Below are 21,051 nucleotides of genomic sequence, written 5' to 3'. Positions count from 1 at the left end.
AACAACAAACAAACAAGTTTTCACGCATTTGACAGCGGCAATTAAACATGCAAACGACTGTAGAGGAAGTTTAGGGACGTTACGGTGCGCCTTGCGTATCAGCCAGGAATCAGGATTTCAATATTTGCAATTGATCAAAGGCATCTCCTCGGAGTCGGACTTGAAACTCAAGGAACGTTTCCGAATGCTCTTTGCCGGTTATTTCCTGACTGATTCCCACTTATAATTACCCGCTATGTTTTCTCTTTACTTATATTTTTTCAAGTCATCTTATGTTTTTACTTTTCTGGTTCAACATATGCTTTGTATATACAACTTGAACAATGAAACATTTATTCAAGTATCATACTTACCCTCTATGTTTTCTCTTTATGTACTTATGTTTTTCAAGTCACCTTATGTTTTCACTTTTTCTGGTTCAATTGTCGACGCATATACTTTGCCCATATTTGTGTATATACAAGCGTTGTCTTGTGAAAGACAAACCGTGGGCCATGAGATTGTTTTATTCGGAGGTGACAGGACTGTGACAAATCTCTTGTGTCTCAACGTTCTGGACAACTAATCGATGACAAAGAACTCGCTCTGTGGGTAAACGGTAGCTCAAACCTATGTGCTCCATGCCCTCAGATGAAGGTGATGCCCTTTCCTACCCCGATCTGATGACGTGATGATCTCATTCTGCTGCTGAGTGCCAGAACCACTCAGCTGGTCGTCGCTCCATTCCTCTCCGTTGTCTGATTTGAGGCATGGAGGACAATAGCTCCCATTGACTCGTTGAATGATTTGTCTGCAAACACCGTTAAGCAAGCGAAACTCTCCACTCTCAACAAGTACTAACCTCACATCGCTCTGTGTCAGGCTGGCGAAACATTTGGCGAAAACAACATTTTCTGTAAATGGATCGATTATACAGGTGAGCGTGACTGGATCTGCATAAAGTCATTTTCTGTTGCAGTGTTTCAACAATAAAGGTGCTACTTACAATCTTGGAGACCAGATAAGTGGCAATTTCGAGACTCGGCCATATGCAAACTTGCTGGTATGCTTTCGAAACTGCTGGCTCAAGCTCAACTTATATACTTTCTCCTTCAAAGTTCTCACCCCCTTGAAGTTCGGGTGTTTGAAGACTTTCTGTCATTCTAGAAGGTACGTATATATTTATCAATAGTGATTTCCATTGAGTTGCTCATTCGACGGTGACAAAAGACTTCTAACAGTGGACATCGGCCACTCATTGGCCACTCATCGTACATTTAGCGAGCACTGTATGCTAGCTAGAACACTAGAACACCAAACAGCTTGTCCAGGTGTACTTATCTGCTCCTCTAGAAGCGCGTGGGTATAAAGAATAGCTTGGAAATATGCGGGTATGCACCCACAACAAGTTCTCGCTCCAAGTTTCCCTTCTGATTGAACCCCAAGCTGGAAGGTAAAGCGACATGATCATTTAGGTTATTGATGACATTCAGGATCTGGAACATGGACACCTCCCCTTAAGAACGACAACGGCTTCCCTTGTCGCCACCAGCTTTGTTCCCATTTCACACTGGAATCAATAATACTATGCTACCAAACAACAACCCTACTGGCAAGAATCAGTATAAGGACTGACACACATTTTTCACAAACTCTCAAAATTACTCAGTTGACCTCTATCAGGACCTCATCTAGCTGCACCTAATGATTCTCATGTCGCCAACATCTTACATGACTATCACCGACGAGGGATTGGACGGGCTCAAATTCCTGACCTACTCAAGAAGGAGTACAACATCTCTCTTTCGTAAGTTCTTGCAGTGACTCGCAGTGCCAAATGACTCGACCTCTTGCAGAGAGGCTAGCATTGGTCGACGCTTCAAACTGCTGGGCCTTAAAGGTAGTGGAGCGATGACAGCTGAATTGCCTGATGACCAGAAGCACCAGCTTATCCTTGATCAAATGGCGAAAGATCCAGCTGGCCGCCGTGGGCCTTCACTAATCAAGGAGGCCATTGCCCATGAAACAGGGATCCATTTGACAAGGTTTGTTGCCAACAATGTCCTCTGCAATATTTGCTAATTGGTCTTCAGAGACTTCATTTGAAAGGAGGTTGTCCTTCTTGACCCTGAGGCTTCCACTGCGTGTGAACCAACAGCGAAGAAAATCCCGCGCAGCACTATCATCAGTCTTGGGCCTCACCACGAGTGGTCCTGTGATGGCCATGATAAATTATCAGTGATTGGTTTCCCTATTTGGGCTGTTCGTGATGTCTGGTCTGGAAGGTGGCTAGGTGTGTGGGTTGTACCAAATAACTGGTACATGCAGACCGTCGCGTATCTGTACCTGTCTCTGGTTGCTAAGCTGGGAGGTCAGATCCAAGCTCACTCTCTTTGTGTCCAGTTTGGGCTTATGAGTAAAGCAGGAATGCCACTGCAGTCTACAACAGATTGTGGTTCTGAAACCGTCATGATGTATGGCTTGGCAAATGCTCTTCGGTCTGTTTTTTTCTGTAGTGTTTTCACCGATTGTTAATCCCTGTGCAGAGAACAGTTTTCTCCAGAACTGGGTGTTGTCAAAATTGGCCCTGCACACCGCTTCCTCAAGAGTGTCCACAACATAACTATTGAGCGAGGATGGGGCCAATTGCACAAACAGTGGGGTGCAAACGTGAAGATTTTTTGGGAGCAGGGTGTGGAGCTGTATGATCCCACAGTTCCTAAGCAATAGTAAGTGAGGTTTGAGCTCGCTACCGTTTTAATTCTCACGTAAATCTCTAGTGACCTTGTTCAGTGGCTTTGGCTGCGGTTAATCCAGCAAGAGTTGGATAGCTTCGTGTCGCGTAGCAATGATCACAAGCCACGAACAACCCCAGGGAAGTCGAAGTCGCTTCCAAAAGGTGTCACGCCACACCTAGCATACTCTTTTCCTGAGAAATATGGAGCCACAAATTGTCTTCAGTCCATTGAAACAGGCATTGTCGAAGGTTTGATGAAGGAGATCGGAGGAGGGGAGTTGGTTGAGTTTGTTCCCCTAGCATATGCTGCAAAGGCCGAAGCTGTTTACTTCAGCCTTGGCCTTGGTGAGCTCACTCTTACAAACATTTGGTCTGTTTTCGAGGCTATGCTGCCACATATGTAAAGTCTGTTCAAAATTGATTGTGGTTGTCAAATACAACAAGTAAGGGTGCAACATCAAGGACCATCTATGGAATCTCTTCCCTCCCAGTCTTCACTGGAGAAAATCCTAGTCGAAGTGGCCTTGTTCGTTCCTGCAGCACAGGAGTGACGTCTTGCCTTTCCAAATCAATGATGGCATCTTTCAACCCAAGCTTTCTGCATATACTCTGGCACTTGTGCTCCTTTTGCCATGTCTTGATGTGCTCGCGTCCACCATCCCAAAATCCTGTTTCGCTCTCACACCTGTACAGAAAGTTGACTTTTAATTGCAAGAAAAATGCAACGAACTTATGAATGAGCCTGTGGGTCAAATAAAATAACTTCTTTATCAGGCCCTACAACACCTTATGTCAAGGAGGTCAACAACCAATTTGATTTGGATTCGAGACATCAAACCTTGCAAATCTGTCAGAAGGTAAGAGCCTTGACTATCCACCAAGACGTGGTGAGCATAGGCATCAACAATCCGACCAACTTCATCAAGGTTGTTTCCAGTGGCGTCACTCCCACTGAACTTGCGCTCAGTATAGAGTCCAGTCGTAGTGATCAGAGGCGCCGCCAAGAAAGTCGGGAAGCTCAGGCTCTGAAGGTCTTCCTCACCAATGTCGGGGCACGGAAGCATACCAGAGCTAACATCGCCAATAAAAGCATCTTGGAAATTCCAGCGAATACCTGCGATAGCGTAAGAGCAGGTATGAGAAAGAGTAAGAAACTCACTTGTACTCGCGTCTACTTCATGCACTGCAAGTCGCAAGGCGAAGGACTCGGCAAAATATTGACCCAGAGCTAGAAGTCGCAGCTCAGCAATCAGATTGATTCGGTTCTGCGCTTCAGTGACACGTTGGGGTTTGCACTGAAAAATTGTGTAAGTTTTACTATTTGTCCGGCCCTGGAATGGCATTCAGTTGTGGGACAGATCGACACACTCACGACCTACCAAAAATGCGAATTTCATGAAACCTTTTGCCAGATACCCATCCTTTGGACCATCACCAATGTTTTTCTTCCAATCCCTGGCAATTTTTATCGTCTTGGGCTCAAGACAGATGTGATCTTGAACATGTCCTTCTTTATCTGTGGTCACCGTCATTCGTGTGTACTCATAGCTGTCGAAAGGAATATCAATTGGGGCCACATCATCAACATCAAAGCTAGAGATAGCTTTTTTCCGAGGCTGAAACGAGCTGGTATATGTTGATGCGAAACCTAACAAGCACTTCAGATGTCAGGGCACGTTAACTGATAAGAATCAAACTACCTGCGCTTGACGCTTTTCATTTGGTGCTGGCATGGCTTGATCGTCTGGTAGATTGCGATACCCGAGTGCTGGCAGTGAATGGCACATCATCATCTTCATCAGACCACTTCTAGTAATGTTTCTCAGATCATATAGTCGCCTGGTGATATGTTCAGGATAAACTTACTGTATCTACTTCAAAAACGTAGACTCAAAGAGGCATTTGTCTCTCCTTCACATCGCTCGCACTGAGTTTTGAGTCAAGCTTCAAGCTTTCGAACATCGCATCCACTGTTCCGACTAAGTGAGTTTCAGTGGGTTCAAAGTGGTGAACAGTTTTGTTCGCCGAGAGTCCGAATTGTACACTATGATAAACACTGTTCAGAGAGTAAGGATTCATCGCAAAAAAAAGCCTACTCTGCAAAATTCAACGGAATGGGAGTTGACTGCTGTGCCAAGATTACATTGTTGTGAGCCTTCTTCAACTCGGCCTTGGCAAACTCAAGAACATCTTTCGCCAATTCACTTCCCTTCCAGATCCGATGAAGAGGTAATGTCTGCACCTAGGAATACATAGAATGTCAGAAAGTAATATATATTGAAGGTGAGAGTGGTTTACCCGTTTGGCAGCCTTTCCACCCAGCGGATAGATCCATAACGAGATTTCAGTTGTATATGTGTCGACTTTTGAAGCCTTGCGAACCATCGCTAGTTGCTCCTTCATCCGAGTTGCTTGTTGGAGCTGAGGATTTTGCTTGCAGCTTGGTTGAGGTGATGGTTGGATGCTGTTTTTTGATATTCTGCAGCATGCCCAATAAGACCTGTTCTCAAATCTTCTTGAAAAAAAGGTGAAATGATTACAGATAGACACCGAAGAAGATATAGAGGTTCCTCACTGTTGGCATCCAGCTCTTTCTGGATGCAGGCACCACACCGCTCATGTTTCATGAAAAGGTAAATAACAGAGCAGCCTAAGCATTGTGGCTGGCACTGTAGTTGGTGTCAGTAAGATCCTGGGTTGAATAGTACACTTTCTTACCTCGACATCCCCACGTTCAACTTCGGACTTCGCAGCAGCACGCTTGACACACTTTTGGCAAGTGTCTCCATAGAAATATGGAAAGTCGAGCCTGCAACCTATGCACATACCCATGACTGCTGAGCAAAGATCTGGAGAAGAGAACACAAAATTGTGAGTATAGTAGACTCAACAAACTTTATCCGATCAACTAGACAGTTCATCCAACTTTTCGTATCAGGCAGAAATCCACAAACGTTGACATCATACACGCTAAAGATCTACACCACATACAGTACCAAACTTACGAGCTAGGCGCCAAACTGACGCATTCCAGAGCCTGGAACCTCGAACATGCATAATGCCGCTCCTAAGTGGCACTCTCATGAACTTCTTCGCTTTCCTAAAATGCGAGTTGGTACACTCTCTTCTGGGATAGAGAGACTGAGACTTACTAATTCCTTGTGATCTCGGGTGGCCCCAAAATAACACCTAATACCGACCTGAGGTCAATGATTCCTATATCCTTGTATGAGCATGTGCGAGGGGATCCTATAGGCGACCATGCTTTGCTCATAGCCGCAACCGCCGCAAGAGTACTGCGAAGTAGAGAGGTCAGCTCAAGCAGCTCGAAGAATGAAAAAAGAAATCGTCTACCATTTCAAACAAGTAAAACAGGCCTAATTAATGTGAAAAGATGCCTAAGAAATTGCAAAATGTCGTCTTTGCGTGGTTGTTTCGATCTAAGAATAGGCTGAAGTTATTATACACTAAACAAACAATAAGCAAAAAAGCAACTGACCTCTCAAGATATAATTGGTGGAGCCAAATGGAGGAGTTGTTGCGGCAGTCAGCGAGCTCGCGGATTGGCGTGAATCAATGTATTCACAAACCCAGTTGAAGCCTGCCAGAGCCTGCTGGAAAGTTGGCAATGACTCGCTCGCTGGCACTCGGCTAAACCAAAGCGTCAGGCGAGTCGAGCAGGACGCAGTCCAGCAAATTTCACAAGTATGAACTCGCGGATTGCAAACAGGTCCTCCCACCAGAGGACTGGGGGGTGCTGAGATAATGCCAGTAAGGGCCAACAGACCAGGTACGGGTGAGGAAGGCGCGCGCAGGCCTAGGAGAAGTCAGGGAAGCCAAAGGGACGAGTAACAAAGGTGCCCGCGAAATCTTCAAAAAAACGGAGTGGGAGGTGAGAAAGTTGGAAAAGGATCAAAAGAGGATCCACTCACGTCTATAAGAAACAGACAGCGCAGAGGAAGTGGGGATGCCCGCCAAACAGGGTGATAACGACGGAAAAGCCGAGGCACGGCAGAGGCAGAGTGTTTTCCCCCAGGCGGCTTTAGAGGTGGAAATCGAGAGGAACACGGGCGAAGTGGCGCCCACGTCAACGGCGGAGACCGACATGCAGAGGTCCTCGAGCCGGTATTTGAAAGGGTGTGTTCTGAGTTTGCAGACAACATGTTGAAGGAGGGAGAGCGACTGAAAGCAAGCATAATTTCAGTACAAGACTCTAAAGAAGATTTGAAAGAGAGTAGACAGACTGGAAACGCACCAATTAAAAGGCTTCATAACTTGCAAGGAGAGGAGCAGTGGCCATCAATTTGCAGCTGGGAGGTGAAGACAGTGGCCACACCCTCGAGGTCGCACGGTAAGACCAGAGTAACACAAGCGGCGCGCGGCAGACCATCTACCCAAAAACCAGGAGTAGCAACATGCCTTGGTGCTGCCCTCAGAGAGAGAGCTCTGGAGAAAGATAAATGCAGCAAGGGAAGTTTGCAACGCTGGTATGAATCACGTGACTTGTTATTGGGTCTTGTTCTGATTCACGCAACAATGCTCGTTGTAGAGTGCTGGAGGGACCCGTCCTGTAGAAAGAACAAAGAATGGTGTTTCATTAGGTGTATATACAAAGCATATGTGTCAACAATTAAATCAGAAAAAGTTCAAACATAAGGTGAAAACATAAAAGGCGAAAAACATAAGTGAAGAGAAAACATAGAATGGTACTTGAACGAACAGTTGGAACCAGGGCATAACTGGCAAAGAGCATCGGGTCCCTTGTGTTTGAAGTCCGACTCCAAGGAGATGCCTTTGATCAATTGCAAATATTGAAATCCTGGCTGATACGCAAGGCACACCGTAGACGTAGATGGCTGAGACAGGAAAGGAAAAACCTACGATGAAAGATTGATGAAGGAGGAAGGAATAGTGTGAGAAATAGCGCCATCACCGTGACGATCATCCTTGAAAGGTATCAGGGCTGCAGCATGGGAACCATGAGGCGAATCCGCCTTCGCCTCATGAACGAGGGCTTGAAGCAAGCTTGAAGTTGGAGGCCCCGATCAGTTATCAGTGTCATGCCTTAGGTGCACCTCAACGGGTCCTTACATCTGGCATCGCGGCAAAGACTGCCACCTCATTTTCAAGGAATCCAAGTCTCCTCTCCACCACATTTGTCAGTCTCCTAAAGGCTTCTCTTCATGCTATCACCGTCGATTCCAAGTCCCTGAACAGCCTTGAGGCGCAATTTGAGGGCTTTGTCAACCTTAATCATGGATTAAGGAGAGCTATTTAAAGGACAAGGCATGTCGACGAAAGGTAAGCCCCAAAAACAGGCCCAGAATGAATGATGAACACAACCCACAGTCCTATGTTAACACCAATTATCTCCCCATCGAGATGGACATTGAATTCCGTACTGGTCCTCCTCCTCCTACAAAAACATCAACATGGCGGTATAATCCCAATCTTGATTAATCTGACTGCAATATCACACTGACCATTCTTACACAGAGTCAAACTTTCCATGTACTGGCCCTTTGCGGCGCACCTCGCTCTAATTGCCTTCGTATCCTTGGCCTGTCTCCGCTATCTAGATGGCCACGATTTCAACATCAACTCACGTCTACCTCGATATCGAGAAGTCGATGGCTCTCTTGCGTATGTGACATCTTATGCTCCCCTCCAATCTGACATCACAACTGCCGTCTCGTTGGCAGCTTCAGTAACACGTGTTGCAGGCGGATGGTGGGCGACAGGCTACATCTGGCACTGCATTTTCGTGGCTATGGAGCAAGGGGGAATTTCGGCAAAAGGTCTATTGCAGGTGATTTCAAATAGGCCTCCTTCACCTTGCCACTTTACTCAAAAAAGTAACTTGGTCATCATATACATCACCCTCCTCACCACTTTCACTATCGATTATTTCTCCGCAGCTTTGACAGGATCATTCATTTGGGAGGCTGCGGACGCTCAAATACCTGGGAGGATACCACGCGCTATCTCAAATGGAACCGCAGATTATGTTGGTGCACCTTACTTGGGTGACAGCTGGAAGTCTCCGGTTCTGTCAATGGCTTCGGCTTCTGCAAGCATCGCATGGATGGTCCAGTCAGAGTTCATTTTGAACATCATGCAACCCTCCATCACTTTTCGGTGTGTTATACAAAAAGCACAATACATCTCTACCAATTCCACCCTGGCTGAAGTTATGATGCCTTACTTTGCCGTAGATGCTTTCGAGTGGGTGCAAGACCCTCACCAGGTCTTGACGGACACACAAATATCCTTACTCAATCAGACGGCGGGTGAGTATAACCCTTTCACGATTATGGCAAATGACTCTGGTGGGTTCTTACCCGACGTACAGTGGGGAGAAGGACCACAAACACCTATATCGGGACATCAGGACCTGCCCATATCAGAAACACGACTCTTCGCCATCGTGATTTATTTCCTCCTCCGCCCAACCTTCCTCACTCCACCATTCAAGTGTGCCCACAGAATTACATGATCGACCCGGGCGTCCAAATCAACTTGTTTGGCAGCATGAACAGTTCCGTGGCGATCTTGCCCTGTTTTGGTATCGCAAATGTGTCGTACCGTGCTGGAGTGTTCAGCGGTAGAAACTGTAAAATTATTTCTTCGAATGTCATGGAAGCACAACCCCCCTTTACACTCATCGGAAATCCATTCACTTCAGGGGCACTGGGACTGACACCAGCTCTTGTAACCAATCTGGTATTATCTATGTATGCTATTCCCTTGAACTATGGGACACACAGAGACTTGGCCATCGAGTTAACGTCACGGGCATATCAGGCTGCATGGGCAGCATCGTCCGACCTTGCCCCGATAGTTTTCGATACTACAGCTGTGCAGATTGCCTTGCCGACGTTGCGTGCCAAAATAATTCGCTGGAGAGTATACCTTTGGGTAGCACTGCATCTTTGGGTGTTAGCGCTAGGCTTGCTTTTCGTCTACATTCAAAGTCATTGCGATCACCCGTGGGTTGAGGACCCGACTATGGCTGTCTTCTGGCTGGATATGAGGGCGGTCCTTACCAAGTCGGATGGTCAGCTTGTTTTGGACCCATGGCAGCCCGGAACAGTGATTTGTGAAGATGGAGTGCTCATACTTGAGCAAAACAAACCCAGTCAGCACTCAGTGCAAGTCAAGAGGAGTAGTGGTTCGCGTCAGTGCAGATATTTGGATTCAATACCATTACGGCGTAGGACGCCTCCTTCAAGTTCCACGATATTGAGGAAGGAAGGCATAGAAAGTGTTGAGACGCTCATCGGGACTTCCGTTCCGACAAGTCTGCAGACTATCTCGTTGGATTCCACCAGAACCCCCGAAAATTCTGCGGAGTGAATTTTTGTATAGATATCCTGATTATATATGCCTTGTGAGATAGGACACTACGATAATTTCGTGTCTCTGTTCAGGAAAGCCTGACTCACCCAACGACACCAAAGGGGATGCCTCTGTAAGCCATACCATTGCATCTGTCATTCGATTTGAAGTTCAGAAACGTGACCAACCGCAAGATAAAACTAAATGCCAACACACCTTCGTACAGCGTGCCTTTACTTCCTTCCTAACCCTTGCCGACCCCAAGGTCAAGTCTGTGAAGCAGAGCGCATCGAGTGACTTGATTCCTTCCTCTCCCCCCAAGTCGGTATCCTTGCCTTCCCCTCCATAATGCATATGATCACAGTCCCATGTAGACTTGAAACTCTTTGTCTCTGTCGCAGCATCTTCCTCAATCTCGGAGTATCAAATCTCGGGGCGCCCAGATGCTTGGAACGGACATGGCCAATTTCAATCATACGGCGAGGTCACCAGTTTGTCCTGATACAAGATACGGGATGTCTCTGCAGAAAGTTGGTTAGTGAGCAACTCTCCAGATCTGACTCCTGAGTTGTAGACATAGACAAAACGAGGAACCTGAGGCCAGAAATTCAGGAATGCAAGGTGTCCTACATACCAGCTATCGACAAGCTATCGAGGTATTGATAGACCATATTTCAAAACGCTCCACTCAGTGATTTCATTTACTTGTGGAGCTTCAGGGTATGCGCAAACAACCAAACTAGGAATTTATGACTATATACGCAACAAGCGGGAAGGGGCGGGAAGGCAATGCCCGCCCATTGGCTGTAGGAAGTTGTTTGGCCAGCTCCAAAACTAAACAAAATTACTAAACGGAGCGTTGTGGAAACTGGTCTATCGATCAAGAGGTGTCAGATCCACCGATTCTGGCCGTCAGATCCATTTATGACAAAGCACAAGCGGTGATATCCGAAGGACGGCATGTCAGCAGCATCTAGCATTCCCATCAACTCCGCTGCACAAGTGTTTGAGTGTCGATTTTGAGTCCAAGGCTCGTGTACCACAGGATATCACCTATTCATAGTATTCACGAAACTACATCAAATCAGAGGTAATGTAAATTGTGCTAATTCTTGAAGAAGAAGCAAGGATAATATATGGGAAGACAATTTCAAAGAAAGACATTTGAGTCAGTAGTAGTAACACTGCGAAAAAAAGATGGTGGGTAGTGAATCGACGGCGTTGGTAGTTGAATAGGTGGGATTAGAATTTAATGATAAAATGACAAAGGATTGGTATTTTTCTCCCTCGGCCTCTACCTCGCTCATTGGGATTCTGGGAAGTAAGATAGAAGATACAACTTACAGCTTACAACGGGTTTGCATAGCACACATCGGTCATGGTGCTAGCCCTTGTCTATCATCTGGAATGCCTAGTCTTGTTCCTTCCCCTTCACCTAGAGTGATTTTTTCGCGGAACTCTTGGAGTTGTGAAGAACGAGAGATCATGAAGGGGAGCAATGTTGTCAGTAGGAGTATTTTAATCAATTTGATTGAACGAGGAGGTAGAGTAGAATTGTCCGAAGAGAGAGAATGTGGTTTCACAAACTTATTCAACCATTTTCCGAAGCAAGGACGCGTCTGGAGATTCGGACGAGGGTGAATGCAGTACTGATACCATTTTGATTTCATAGAATAAGCCGTCTCAAGCCGCATCATGCGAGATTCCCTAATATGGTATGAGGGTGGTACAGGACCTGGGAAATTCACGTCAAATGCCTGATCCGTGTGTGGACAAAAATTTGACAAAAATCCGGAAATGCCTGAGGACTGTCCGGACAAAATTTGGGAAATTTTTTGGAAATGCCTGATGTGGATGTGCGGACAAAATTGGCTCGAATCTAGAAGGCCTGATCCGATTGCGGACAAAAAATGGTCAAAATATTTTGGAAAATCATACGTTACAGGGGTATATTTTCTGGCCACATCCGCTGATCAGGGACAACTCACGCCTGGGCGAGTGATACTTCAAGTATCACTGCAATCTCAAACCTGCCAGTGCAGATCTTCGAGCACATGTACGGCTGTCAATTCCGTGCCAAATCCCAAGGACTAGCTCTTCACACTTCAAGATTCGCTCTTCTCACTTTGTCTCAATTCATCCCATATACCAAGAACCATGGATGATGGTTCAATGCTCACATTAACACAAGAAGATCACGACATCTTCAAGGTATTGATTACTTGTCACTCCAATATTAAAAAGGTAGTTACTGTATTGACCAGGAAGAAGAAAAAAGGTGTAGAGGATGACGGGATGGATACAGATGGCAAGGATAGGTAGATACTTGAAAATATCATTTACATTAGCCTCAACAGATGTCTGGAGTAGGCGAACAGCGAAAAAATCTGCATACTGCCTACCAAATGCCTGATCCAATGTGCGGACAAATTTTGTACAAAAATGAGGCCTGATCCACAGTGCGGACAGAATTTGGAAGAATCTGTGCGGACAAAAATGGCCCAATTTTGGGATTTTGGGATCAGGCATTTGACGTGAATTTCCCAGGTCCTGGTGGTACCCTCATGCTGTGGGAACAACGGGCGGGATCGGAGGATCTGATGCCTCTTGCTATCAATACCTCAATAGCTGACAAAGGCACACTTTCCACACACGAGGCAAGAGTCTTGGTGCTGAGATTGATTGCTGTTTTGTCAGAAAAACCCTGGAAAAACATGTGCCTTACAAGATCGATCGGTTACAGGACTGATATTATGATTACATTAGCTGATTTTATCCTAGCCTTTTATGGCCAGAAATTGGGTTTATAATAGCAATTTGGCCATTATACCCGCCTTATAAGGCCATTTCTTCCCTCTTGTAATGCATTACAATTTAAAATGTTTCTCCAGAGTCCACCATTCTACTATCACTGACCCTGTTTTGCAAATATTTAGATCAAACCTTCACAGCGCTCTAAGAAGTGAGCCGTTCTTCTCAATTCTTTGACCAATGGAAAGGCCTGATCTCTGGTTTCAAGACAGTGGTTTTTTCGTATTTAACTGAGGTGGTTAAGTGAGGTGCCGATGCAAAAGAGAAAGTCACCTAGTTTTGCAAATTTCGTCACACTTGTGTCACACAAGAAGCGTCAGTCGTGCATAGTGTTGCCACAAGGTAAACCGAAGCGAATCGAAGTGGGGAAATGTGTGCACTTTGATCCACTTCGGTCTTTCGAAGTGAATCGAAGCGAATTCGGTGATCCCCGTAAATTGATCAGCCAATAATATCATTCGCATTCTTGGTGCTGAACGTTGTAGTAACTTGTCGTGTACTTGAATACATGATGTAGTATTTACTTAGTATCACACAGGTACTTTAGTATCAATATCTTTCGAGTTCTGAAATAAATCCCCGTCAAAAGCAGCCTCCATTGAGATAGTGTAATCCTTCTTGCACGCTTCGCAAACAAAGAAAAGAGAGAAGGAGGATGAAGAGCAGGGCTCTCATCTGCAGGTCTGCCTTCATGCTGAAAATGGTGGGGCGGGGGAGTGAAATACAAGCTGAGCATGAGTCGGGTACTGGCACATGTGCCGCTACTGTTGCGCTACTGGATCTTATATTGGCGTTGTCCATGTCATTCAGCTACGAGATCAGTGACGAAACTGAGATGGTTTTCTCATATGAGAACTTCAGCACTCGCAAAGCCTCGATATTCTCTGTGCAAATCTTGTCGCGTCGCAGAGAACAAATTTCTTTTGAGACTTTATAGTCGCGATGTTCACCCCTCCTTCCTAAGCAAATTTTATCATACGACACTCATAAATTGAAAGAAACTGGTACTATACATTCAGCCACATAAAACTGGTGTGATTTAAGATTGTATTGGGGAAGGGAGGGAGGAGAAAGAGGGAGAGCGTCGAATCGCGACTGTAAAGATCACTAAACGTGCCTCGACGCGCTGTTTCACGTGCGCCAATCTTCCTTTTCTAGCCATTATTGATGGCCATCACAAATTCACCTCGACTCACTTCGATACCTCGAAGTGACACGAAGTGGTGTGATTTTCGAACCGAATCGAAGTCACCTCGAAGTCACTTCGCTTCGACGGCAACACTAGTCGTGCACCTCTTTGCATCATTCGGAGATTGAATGTGAACCTCATGTGGCGCGAATTCTTGTCGAACACACGTCGGAGTTTGAAGTGCCTGCTTTAACTTGTCACGCTCGACTGTCGGGATGCCTTGTTCATCTGTGGACAGCACAGATGCTCTCAAAAAGTTATGGAATGTCTACTATATGTATTTAGCTCAATCCCTTAAAATAATGAGAGCGCTCTGTTGGAATTATAATATTTTATGCAGGCAACATGGTGGGGAAGTGCAGGATTTTGGTATATATTGCAGCCTGTGGCATTTTTCCATCCAATTTCTTCAAATAAAAAAATATATTCGCACTTGATACATAGATATACACCCCCTCAAATATTTTCAGAGTGTAGATCGTATGTGATGTAAAGTTAGAGACTGATTTGCAAAACTAGGTGACTTGCAAAACTAGGCACGTGATAGTAGTGCATTATATTTTTAAGGCCCCCGGGTTTTTCCAACAATTTTGTGCGTGTTTTTTGGATCGCTTTCTGAATTATTCTTTCACAAATATTTCGTCTGAATGGGCTCCTTGCATCTGGCATTGCCGTAAAGACTGCCGCCTATTTGTCAAGGAATCCAAGTCTCGTCTCCACCACATTTGTCATCCCCTCCACTTAGCACTATCGCCATCGATGCCAAGGAGAGCCAAACCTTGATGACAGTGGTGCACAGCGTGTTTCAAGCACAGCGTTAACCATGGATTAGAGCTATTTAAAGGGTAAGGCATCTGGACGGAGGGCAAGCCCCAAACACCGGCCCAGAAATTAGAATGGATGATGAACACAACCTACAGTCCCATCTTAGCACCAATTATTTCCCCGTCGAGACAGACACTGAACAAAGTAGCGACCCTCCCTCTCCTCAGTCAACGACACCAACTTGGTGGTATAATTCCAGTCAATATTCTGACTGCAATATCACGCTGACCACCCTTACACTGTAGCATCAAACTTTCCAAGTATTGGCCCTTCGCATTGCACTTCGCTCTAATCGCTTTCATATCCATGACCTGTCTCCGCCATCTAGATGGCCGCCATTTCAACGTCAACTCCCGTCGACCTCAATATCGAGAAGTCGATGGCTCTATTTCGCAGATGACATACTATACCCCTCTACAATCCGACATCACAACCGCTGTCTCGTTGGCAGCTACAGCAACACGTGTTGCGGGTGGATGGTGGGCGACAGGCTACATTTGGCGCTGCATTTTCGTGGCCATGGAGCGAGGGGGAATCTCAGCAAAAGGTCTATCACAGGCAATTTCAAGCTGGCCGCCTGCACCTCGCCACTTCACTCGGAAAAGTAGTATGCTGATCATATACCTCACCCTTTTCGCCACTTTCGTCATCGATTATTTCTCTGCCGTTTTAACTGGCTCATTCATTTGGGAGGCTGCAGATTCACGCACACCCGGAAGGATACCACTCACAATCTCTAACGGAACTCTAAATTATAATAATGCATTTGGGGGTGACGGTTGGCAGTCTTCGGTTTTGTCAATGGCTTCAGCTTCTGCAAGCGTCGCATGGATACCCCAGTCAGACTCCCTTTTGAATAACACAGAAGTTGATCCCTCCACAACTTTTCGGCGTGTTATCCAAGGAGCCCAATACATTTCCACCAATTCCACCCTGGCTGAAGTTGTGATGCCTTAATTTGCCGTAGATGCTTTCGAGTGGGTGCAAGACCCCCAACAGGTCTTAACGGACACACAAATACCCTTACTTAATCAGACAGTGAGCGAGTATAGTCCTTTTACCAAGGGGGTAGCGGGACGTGGATCCCGAACCAAGGGTAGGAGGGGGGGGTGTCCAGCTGAAGGCCGAAAAAAAAATTGTTGACGCCGTCAATTTCAAATTTTCTCATGCTGGTCTCCTCATAACTATCTTTACACTGATCATGACCTACTTGCAACCAGTTACACCACTCTCGACGCCTCGGATTCTTGCGACGCGGCTGGCCGTGGTGGATCCCTCACGAGTACCCTATAGCCGTTGTTTCAACAGCATGCTATATGCATCCTTACGATGCCTAGGCTTAGTTTACGGTCAACCGCCTGTGCGTAGCTTAATTGTTACACGAAAATTTTTGAATTCAAAGAGAAAAAAAAAACATGAGTATGGGGAAAACATACTTTATTAGGAAGGTAATGGTGGGGGGGTGTCAGGCGGAACCCTGAAAAAAAAATAACGAGTGTTGGTCTCTTTTCCACATTCCGCCACCCCCTTGCCTTTTACTGCAAATGTAACTGGTGGGTTCTTACCCGACGGACGGTGGGGAGAAGGACCGGGACGTCAGGACATGCCTATATCAGAAACACGACTATTCGCCGTCATGATTTATGATTTTCCTCCGCACGGGATCCATGTGTGCCCACAGAATTATACGATCAACCCAGGCTTCCAAATCAACTTGTTTGGTGGTGTGAACGGGTCTATGGCCGATATCTTGCCCTGTTTTGCTATTGCAAATGTGTCGTACCGGGCTGGAGCATCCAGAAGTCGAAACTGTAAAACAATTTCCCCGAATGTCGTGGGAGCAGAGGACGCCCCCTTTTCACTCATCGGAAATCCATTGACTTCCGATGCACTGGGACTATCACCAATCCTTGGAACCAATCTTATGTTATCTACATATGCGATTCCCTCAAACTATGGGACACGCAGAAACTTCTTCATCAAGTTAACTTCGCGGGCATATCAGGCTGCATGGGCAGCATTGTCGGACTTCGAGACCTCGAACCTTTATGTTGACCCAACCACTACGACTGTGCGTTATTGAAAGGCACAGGCGGGAGGTGGGGTATGTTAGGGTTCTAAAGAAAATACATCAACATCCCTTGTCATGTACGCAAGGGAATGTAAATTACCTTTTTGTATCCTTTGAAGCCCTCGTCACCGTCAACGAACGCGCCCGCGAACCGAGTGCTGCCACTTGTCGTCGACTAGCCAACGGTAAGTTTCTCGACTCCATCGTTGTGTGCACATGGAAGGGTGGGGTTTAGGCAGGGGCTGGTTCTGCTGGAAAGAGGGACGTCAACATTGATTGAGATGTATAGGAGCACTCCCAACTCAATTACCTGTCCTCCAGCTATCATGCTCGGTTCTGTTGACGTGGGCTCTCTTCCTGCAGGTCGTGTCGCCCTCAAGACTGGCTAACAGGCGATCGGTGGGCCCTAGGATCGTATGAATGCGGCAGGAGGGGAGAGACTTGGCCGTTGTGCAGGTGGAGGTTCTGGTGAAGACAGATCGCCTACGCGAGGATGACTGACTTACGTATCAGTCTACCTTGCCCGCCAATTGTGCCATCCACGTTGCTGGCCATTATCATGATTCATTACGCAGGTCATCGTCGCTCGTGTTCGATGAGTGTGCTCGCGTCAATATTTGCCTATATCCCGATAAGCTATGAAACATGGGAAACGTCATTAGGCTTGCACGTCCGACGTAGTGCGTTGAAATCGAATGAATACGACGGAAGAAAGCCATCGCGGGATGGTGGTTGTAGTGAAGGTGGCCACTGAAATGTTGGTGACGATGGTGTTGGTAACCAACCATGCAAGAGGCACCTGTCTGCGAGATCGAGGGCCAAGCTTGCATCTTGTCTCTTACTACGATGTCGCCAGACTCCAGAAAGCCATTACAATACCCACAAGCCGCGATAAAAAGTAGGCGCTCGTCCCCTCAAAATGCGGCTTAAAGTCTCCATATCGGAACCGCTCTTTCAAATTCTGACAGTCAGTGACAGGTCCCCCGCACCTCACAGCACTTGCTTTTTTGAAGAAACGAGCCACCACCGGACACCATGACACACGACGAAACAGAGAAAAGGGTAGGGGAGCAGGAGCTTGCTGCTTTTCAGCTACATGAGGAATTGGATGAGCGTAGGGACAGGAACGATGGTGAGCTTGAATCCGAGTTCAACTTGAATTTGTATGGGACCAGTTCTAAGCTTACCTTTCGTTTAGTGATCAACCATCTGGCTATGTGGATCTACGGACAATGGAGACGATCTCTTCCAAAAACCAGGGTATCCCACTGTGATTTGCGTATGATATGTACAATGCCATTGGATATCTTGTACGAGGTTCGCCTTCTCACCCCAATATCTACCTCTATCTGTCACTAACCCATCTCACCCGTTCAGATTTTCGAGCATCTACACCCAATAGACCTCTACCACATCAGCCGCACCAACCGCAGTTTCCAGGACATCCTGCGCAGCCCTAGCTCCAGCTCAATTTGGCGGGCGGCCTACGAGAAGGAGGACGAGATCCCCAGATGTCCGGAGGATATCTCGGAGCTTGAGTGGGCGGATTTGTTGTTTGGGAAGCGGATCTGTCAGGTGAGTTTGGTTTAGTAACGACGACAACGACGAATGCTGATCATCCATGCTTGAAGCAATGCGGAAACGGGGGTGCCCCTCCCAACCTCACCTTCCGCCATCGCTTGTGCAGGAAGTGTGCGCGTCTTTGGTGGGCGGGCTTTCCGTGACGACGTCAAATAATCACTCACGTACCCCCCAGTCTAGTCAAGCAAAGGGATCTCGTTTTTCCAAGCTCGTCAATTTGGAGTCTAGTTCGTCGAAGTCAGGTTATCAGTGGGCGATAGTTCCTTTCCTGATCTTCGCAACAACAACTGAAATTGCTACAGACATGTGTCCCGATGGCACTTTTGATGACGACTGGCCTCTATACCTCAAAGACGAATCCAAGCGTATTGATCTACGGTTGTCTCTTACCGTGGACTTTGCGGACATCAAGAAAGTCGTCGAGGAACACAACAAGAAGAGAAATCTGGACATTGATTCAATACGTTCGGTATGTCTGTATCTCCTTGGCCATATATGATGATCACTGATATACGGGACATAGCACGTACTGAAAACGTTTCGCTGGGCTCAACGCACCGCGCAGGCTTACCAAACCCAACGAGAGGTGAGGTACGAGCGAAACATGCGACGGTACGTTCAGCCCATCCCCTTTTCCATCCAAATTAATTTTGATAAACAACATGGAATTAGGGTGCACGCTCGTCTCGTCAGATCAGGGCACACCCTAATCGACGTCCAAAAAGCTCAATTCGATGAAGACGTACTGGATGAGATCAAGGATCTGAAATCGTCTTTACCAACTAGGAGTACGTACCCCCTTTTCCTCCTCCCTTCCATCCGTTGAGTACCAACCACTACAGTCTGGGACTACCTAAAACCCCAACTCGAACCCGCCATCCACCTGGCCCGCCTCACCCGACTCGAAAAAGCTCGCAAGCAACTCATCCGCGCCCGCATCTCATTCATTAAAGACCAATACAACCAATACAAGAAAGACGAAACGCACCCTTCAACGTGGTCGTACCACCCACCTCTATACACAGTCTGCGAATTTGATATGCTGAGGAGGTTGATTGAGAGGGAGGGAGACGAGCTGTTGAGTGCTGACGACGAGGGTGTTAAGGATGCGATGAGGACGTTGCCTGGGGCCGTGGAAGAGTGGACGAGGGAGAAGATGAGGCAGTTGGCGGGGCTGTTGCCTGGTTCGAGGCGCGTTGGCGCTGATGCATGCGACGACCTCACCGGCGACGCCATGTCCATCGACTCCCCACCACGAGAACCCGACGAACCGGATCTCCACCTCCTAAACCTCGCCACGTCCGTATTCACCTGCCTCGGCTCGACGATAAGCTCCATACGCGCGGGGAGGTGTTTGATAGGGTGGGACGGCGCAGGCCCGCATCTGCGTTGTGGGGCGCTGCAGACGCATTGGGATAAGAGGTTGCATTTTAGTAGGAGGGGGTATGAGGCTGCGGGGGCATTGGTTGAGCTTGTTGGGTGGGATAAGGGGACGGCGACGGTGGGTGAGATGGATGGATTTGATGGACGGTTTGTTTGTGGGGGGTGTACTAGTGCGAGTGCGGGGGAGGGGGGGAGGAAGGCGTTGACGTGGCGGGAGTGTGTACGTTTCCCTTCCCTTCTTTTCTCTTCTTTTCCAAAGGGCGATGCTGATGGAAATACAGGTACTTCATTACATGGAAAAAGAATCCGACCTCGCAAGGCACTCCCGCCCCTCTTGGAGCCTCTTGACGGACGAAGCAAAGGCGGACGTGGTGAGAAGGGAAGAGTTCGATCCGTATATCAAGGATAAATCGTGGACGTGTGCGCATTGTTCGGTGCATTATTTGGCGCCGGTGGATAGGAAGGGGGCGATTGATCATTGTAAATCTGCGTACGTGCTTTTTTTTTCCCCAGCCGCCTTACTCCCTTATCCTTGTCCTTGTTCTCGCGCTGACGTTCTTCTTTGCTCTACAAAGGCACGAAATCCGACGCCCAATTGAAAACCTCGACTACCTCTACGTCATCACGACGGAACGAACTCCCCGCAGACCAGCTGTATTCCGCGAGATTGCGGACTGCTTGTGTTTGCGTTGTCCTGAAACGGGTGTTACCCGATTGCGGACGCTTGGGGCTTTGGTGCCCCATTTACGTGATGCGTGAGTTGTGTCGTTTCGTATGTTGTGTTTGGTGCTGATTTTTGATGTGCGTAGACACCAGGTGGAGGCACCGTTGGTCTGCCGGGATTGGGTACAGGTGCGGACGATCTTGCGGTCTACTATGGACTTGCCGCAGCTGCAGCGTGCTGAGGGCCCCCTTCGATGATACGCGAGTTTTGCTGATGCCTCACTCTCCCGCTATTTTTTCCTGCTGTCGACTATTGATCTGGATTGTAACTTGTGTATCAATAGATATTTTTTTCTCTTGCAACAAAATATGCTGGTTTTCCATTACGTTGAAAGACGAAAACCCTGCTGGCCGCGAGGACTCAATTGAGTTGTGAGAAATCCGAATGTCCGGGAGAATATTCTCATGAGAATG

At 47.1% G+C, this 21,051-nt stretch overlaps 8 protein-coding genes across 8 annotated transcripts; 4 read left to right on the top strand and 4 right to left on the bottom strand.

Annotated features, from left to right (window-relative positions):
• Positions 1-609: 609 nt before the first annotated feature.
• LACBIDRAFT_333522 (uncharacterized protein) lies at positions 610-1,028 on the bottom strand (the record flags this gene model as incomplete). Its single annotated transcript, XM_001888137.1, has 3 exons — positions 610-790; positions 842-932; positions 986-1,028. 3 exons carry the CDS (start codon positions 1,026-1,028, stop codon positions 610-612), a joined length of 315 nt encoding a protein of 104 aa, XP_001888172.1.
• A 655-nt stretch (positions 1,029-1,683) lies between these two features.
• On the top strand, positions 1,684-3,120 carry LACBIDRAFT_333521 (uncharacterized protein; the record flags this gene model as incomplete). The annotated part of the gene is made up of 5 exons (XM_001888184.1): positions 1,684-1,786; positions 1,811-2,024; positions 2,157-2,477; positions 2,526-2,708; positions 2,760-3,120. 5 exons carry the CDS (start codon positions 1,684-1,686, stop codon positions 3,118-3,120), a joined length of 1,182 nt encoding a protein of 393 aa, XP_001888219.1.
• Positions 3,121-3,184: 64 nt separating this feature from the next.
• Positions 3,185-4,248, bottom strand: LACBIDRAFT_312444 (uncharacterized protein; the record flags this gene model as incomplete). Its single annotated transcript, XM_001888136.1, has 4 exons — positions 3,185-3,417; positions 3,555-3,830; positions 3,876-4,047; positions 4,096-4,248. 4 exons carry the CDS (start codon positions 4,246-4,248, stop codon positions 3,185-3,187), a joined length of 834 nt encoding a protein of 277 aa, XP_001888171.1.
• A 358-nt stretch (positions 4,249-4,606) lies between these two features.
• LACBIDRAFT_312443 (uncharacterized protein) lies at positions 4,607-5,119 on the bottom strand (the record flags this gene model as incomplete). The annotated part of the gene is made up of 3 exons (XM_001888135.1): positions 4,607-4,760; positions 4,813-4,958; positions 5,015-5,119. The coding sequence occupies 3 exons, from the start codon at positions 5,117-5,119 to the stop codon at positions 4,607-4,609; spliced, it is 405 nt and encodes a 134-aa protein (XP_001888170.1).
• A 1,202-nt stretch (positions 5,120-6,321) lies between these two features.
• On the bottom strand, positions 6,322-6,903 carry LACBIDRAFT_312441 (uncharacterized protein). The gene is made up of 2 exons (XM_001888134.1): positions 6,649-6,903; positions 6,322-6,586 (listed from the first exon to the last, which is right to left on the bottom strand). The coding sequence occupies exons 1-2, from the start codon at positions 6,877-6,879 to the stop codon at positions 6,416-6,418; spliced, it is 402 nt and encodes a 133-aa protein (XP_001888169.1). The 5' UTR covers positions 6,880-6,903; the 3' UTR covers positions 6,322-6,415.
• A 1,138-nt stretch (positions 6,904-8,041) lies between these two features.
• Positions 8,042-10,072, top strand: LACBIDRAFT_333519 (uncharacterized protein; the record flags this gene model as incomplete). The annotated part of the gene is made up of 3 exons (XM_001888183.1): positions 8,042-8,154; positions 8,213-9,006; positions 9,069-10,072. 3 exons carry the CDS (start codon positions 8,042-8,044, stop codon positions 10,070-10,072), a joined length of 1,911 nt encoding a protein of 636 aa, XP_001888218.1.
• Positions 10,073-15,185: 5,113 nt separating this feature from the next.
• On the top strand, positions 15,186-17,339 carry LACBIDRAFT_333518 (uncharacterized protein; the record flags this gene model as incomplete). Its single annotated transcript, XM_001888182.1, has 7 exons — positions 15,186-15,657; positions 15,847-15,917; positions 15,952-16,239; positions 16,561-16,950; positions 16,972-16,978; positions 17,070-17,135; positions 17,272-17,339. 7 exons carry the CDS (start codon positions 15,186-15,188, stop codon positions 17,337-17,339), a joined length of 1,362 nt encoding a protein of 453 aa, XP_001888217.1.
• Positions 17,340-17,985: 646 nt separating this feature from the next.
• Positions 17,986-20,835, top strand: LACBIDRAFT_312439 (uncharacterized protein; the record flags this gene model as incomplete). Its single annotated transcript, XM_001888181.1, has 11 exons — positions 17,986-18,267; positions 18,328-18,525; positions 18,582-18,655; positions 18,707-18,780; positions 18,834-19,000; positions 19,055-19,143; positions 19,204-19,319; positions 19,374-20,134; positions 20,196-20,404; positions 20,490-20,669; positions 20,724-20,835. The coding sequence occupies 11 exons, from the start codon at positions 17,986-17,988 to the stop codon at positions 20,833-20,835; spliced, it is 2,262 nt and encodes a 753-aa protein (XP_001888216.1).
• Between the last annotated feature and the right edge of the window lie 216 nt (positions 20,836-21,051).

Source organism: Laccaria bicolor, genomic scaffold (genome assembly GCF_000143565.1).
Source record: "Laccaria bicolor S238N-H82 LACBIscaffold_52 genomic scaffold, whole genome shotgun sequence".
Lineage (NCBI taxonomy): Eukaryota > Fungi > Basidiomycota > Agaricomycetes > Agaricales > Hydnangiaceae > Laccaria > Laccaria bicolor.
The sequence above is the reverse complement of the archived record's forward strand: the minus strand, read 5'-3'. Positions and strand labels throughout refer to the sequence as shown.

What these genes read in the sequence shown, in the direction of transcription:
- LACBIDRAFT_312441 (XM_001888134.1), bottom strand. Translation starts at nt 6,879, where the DNA reads ATGTTGTCTGCAAACTCAGAACACACCCTTTCAAATACCGGCTCGAGG. An exon ending in GCTGTCTGTTTCTTATAGAC is followed by an intron (nt 6,587 to 6,648) that starts GTGAGTGGATCC and finishes GTTTTTTTGAAG; the next exon opens with ATTTCGCGGGCACCTTTGTT.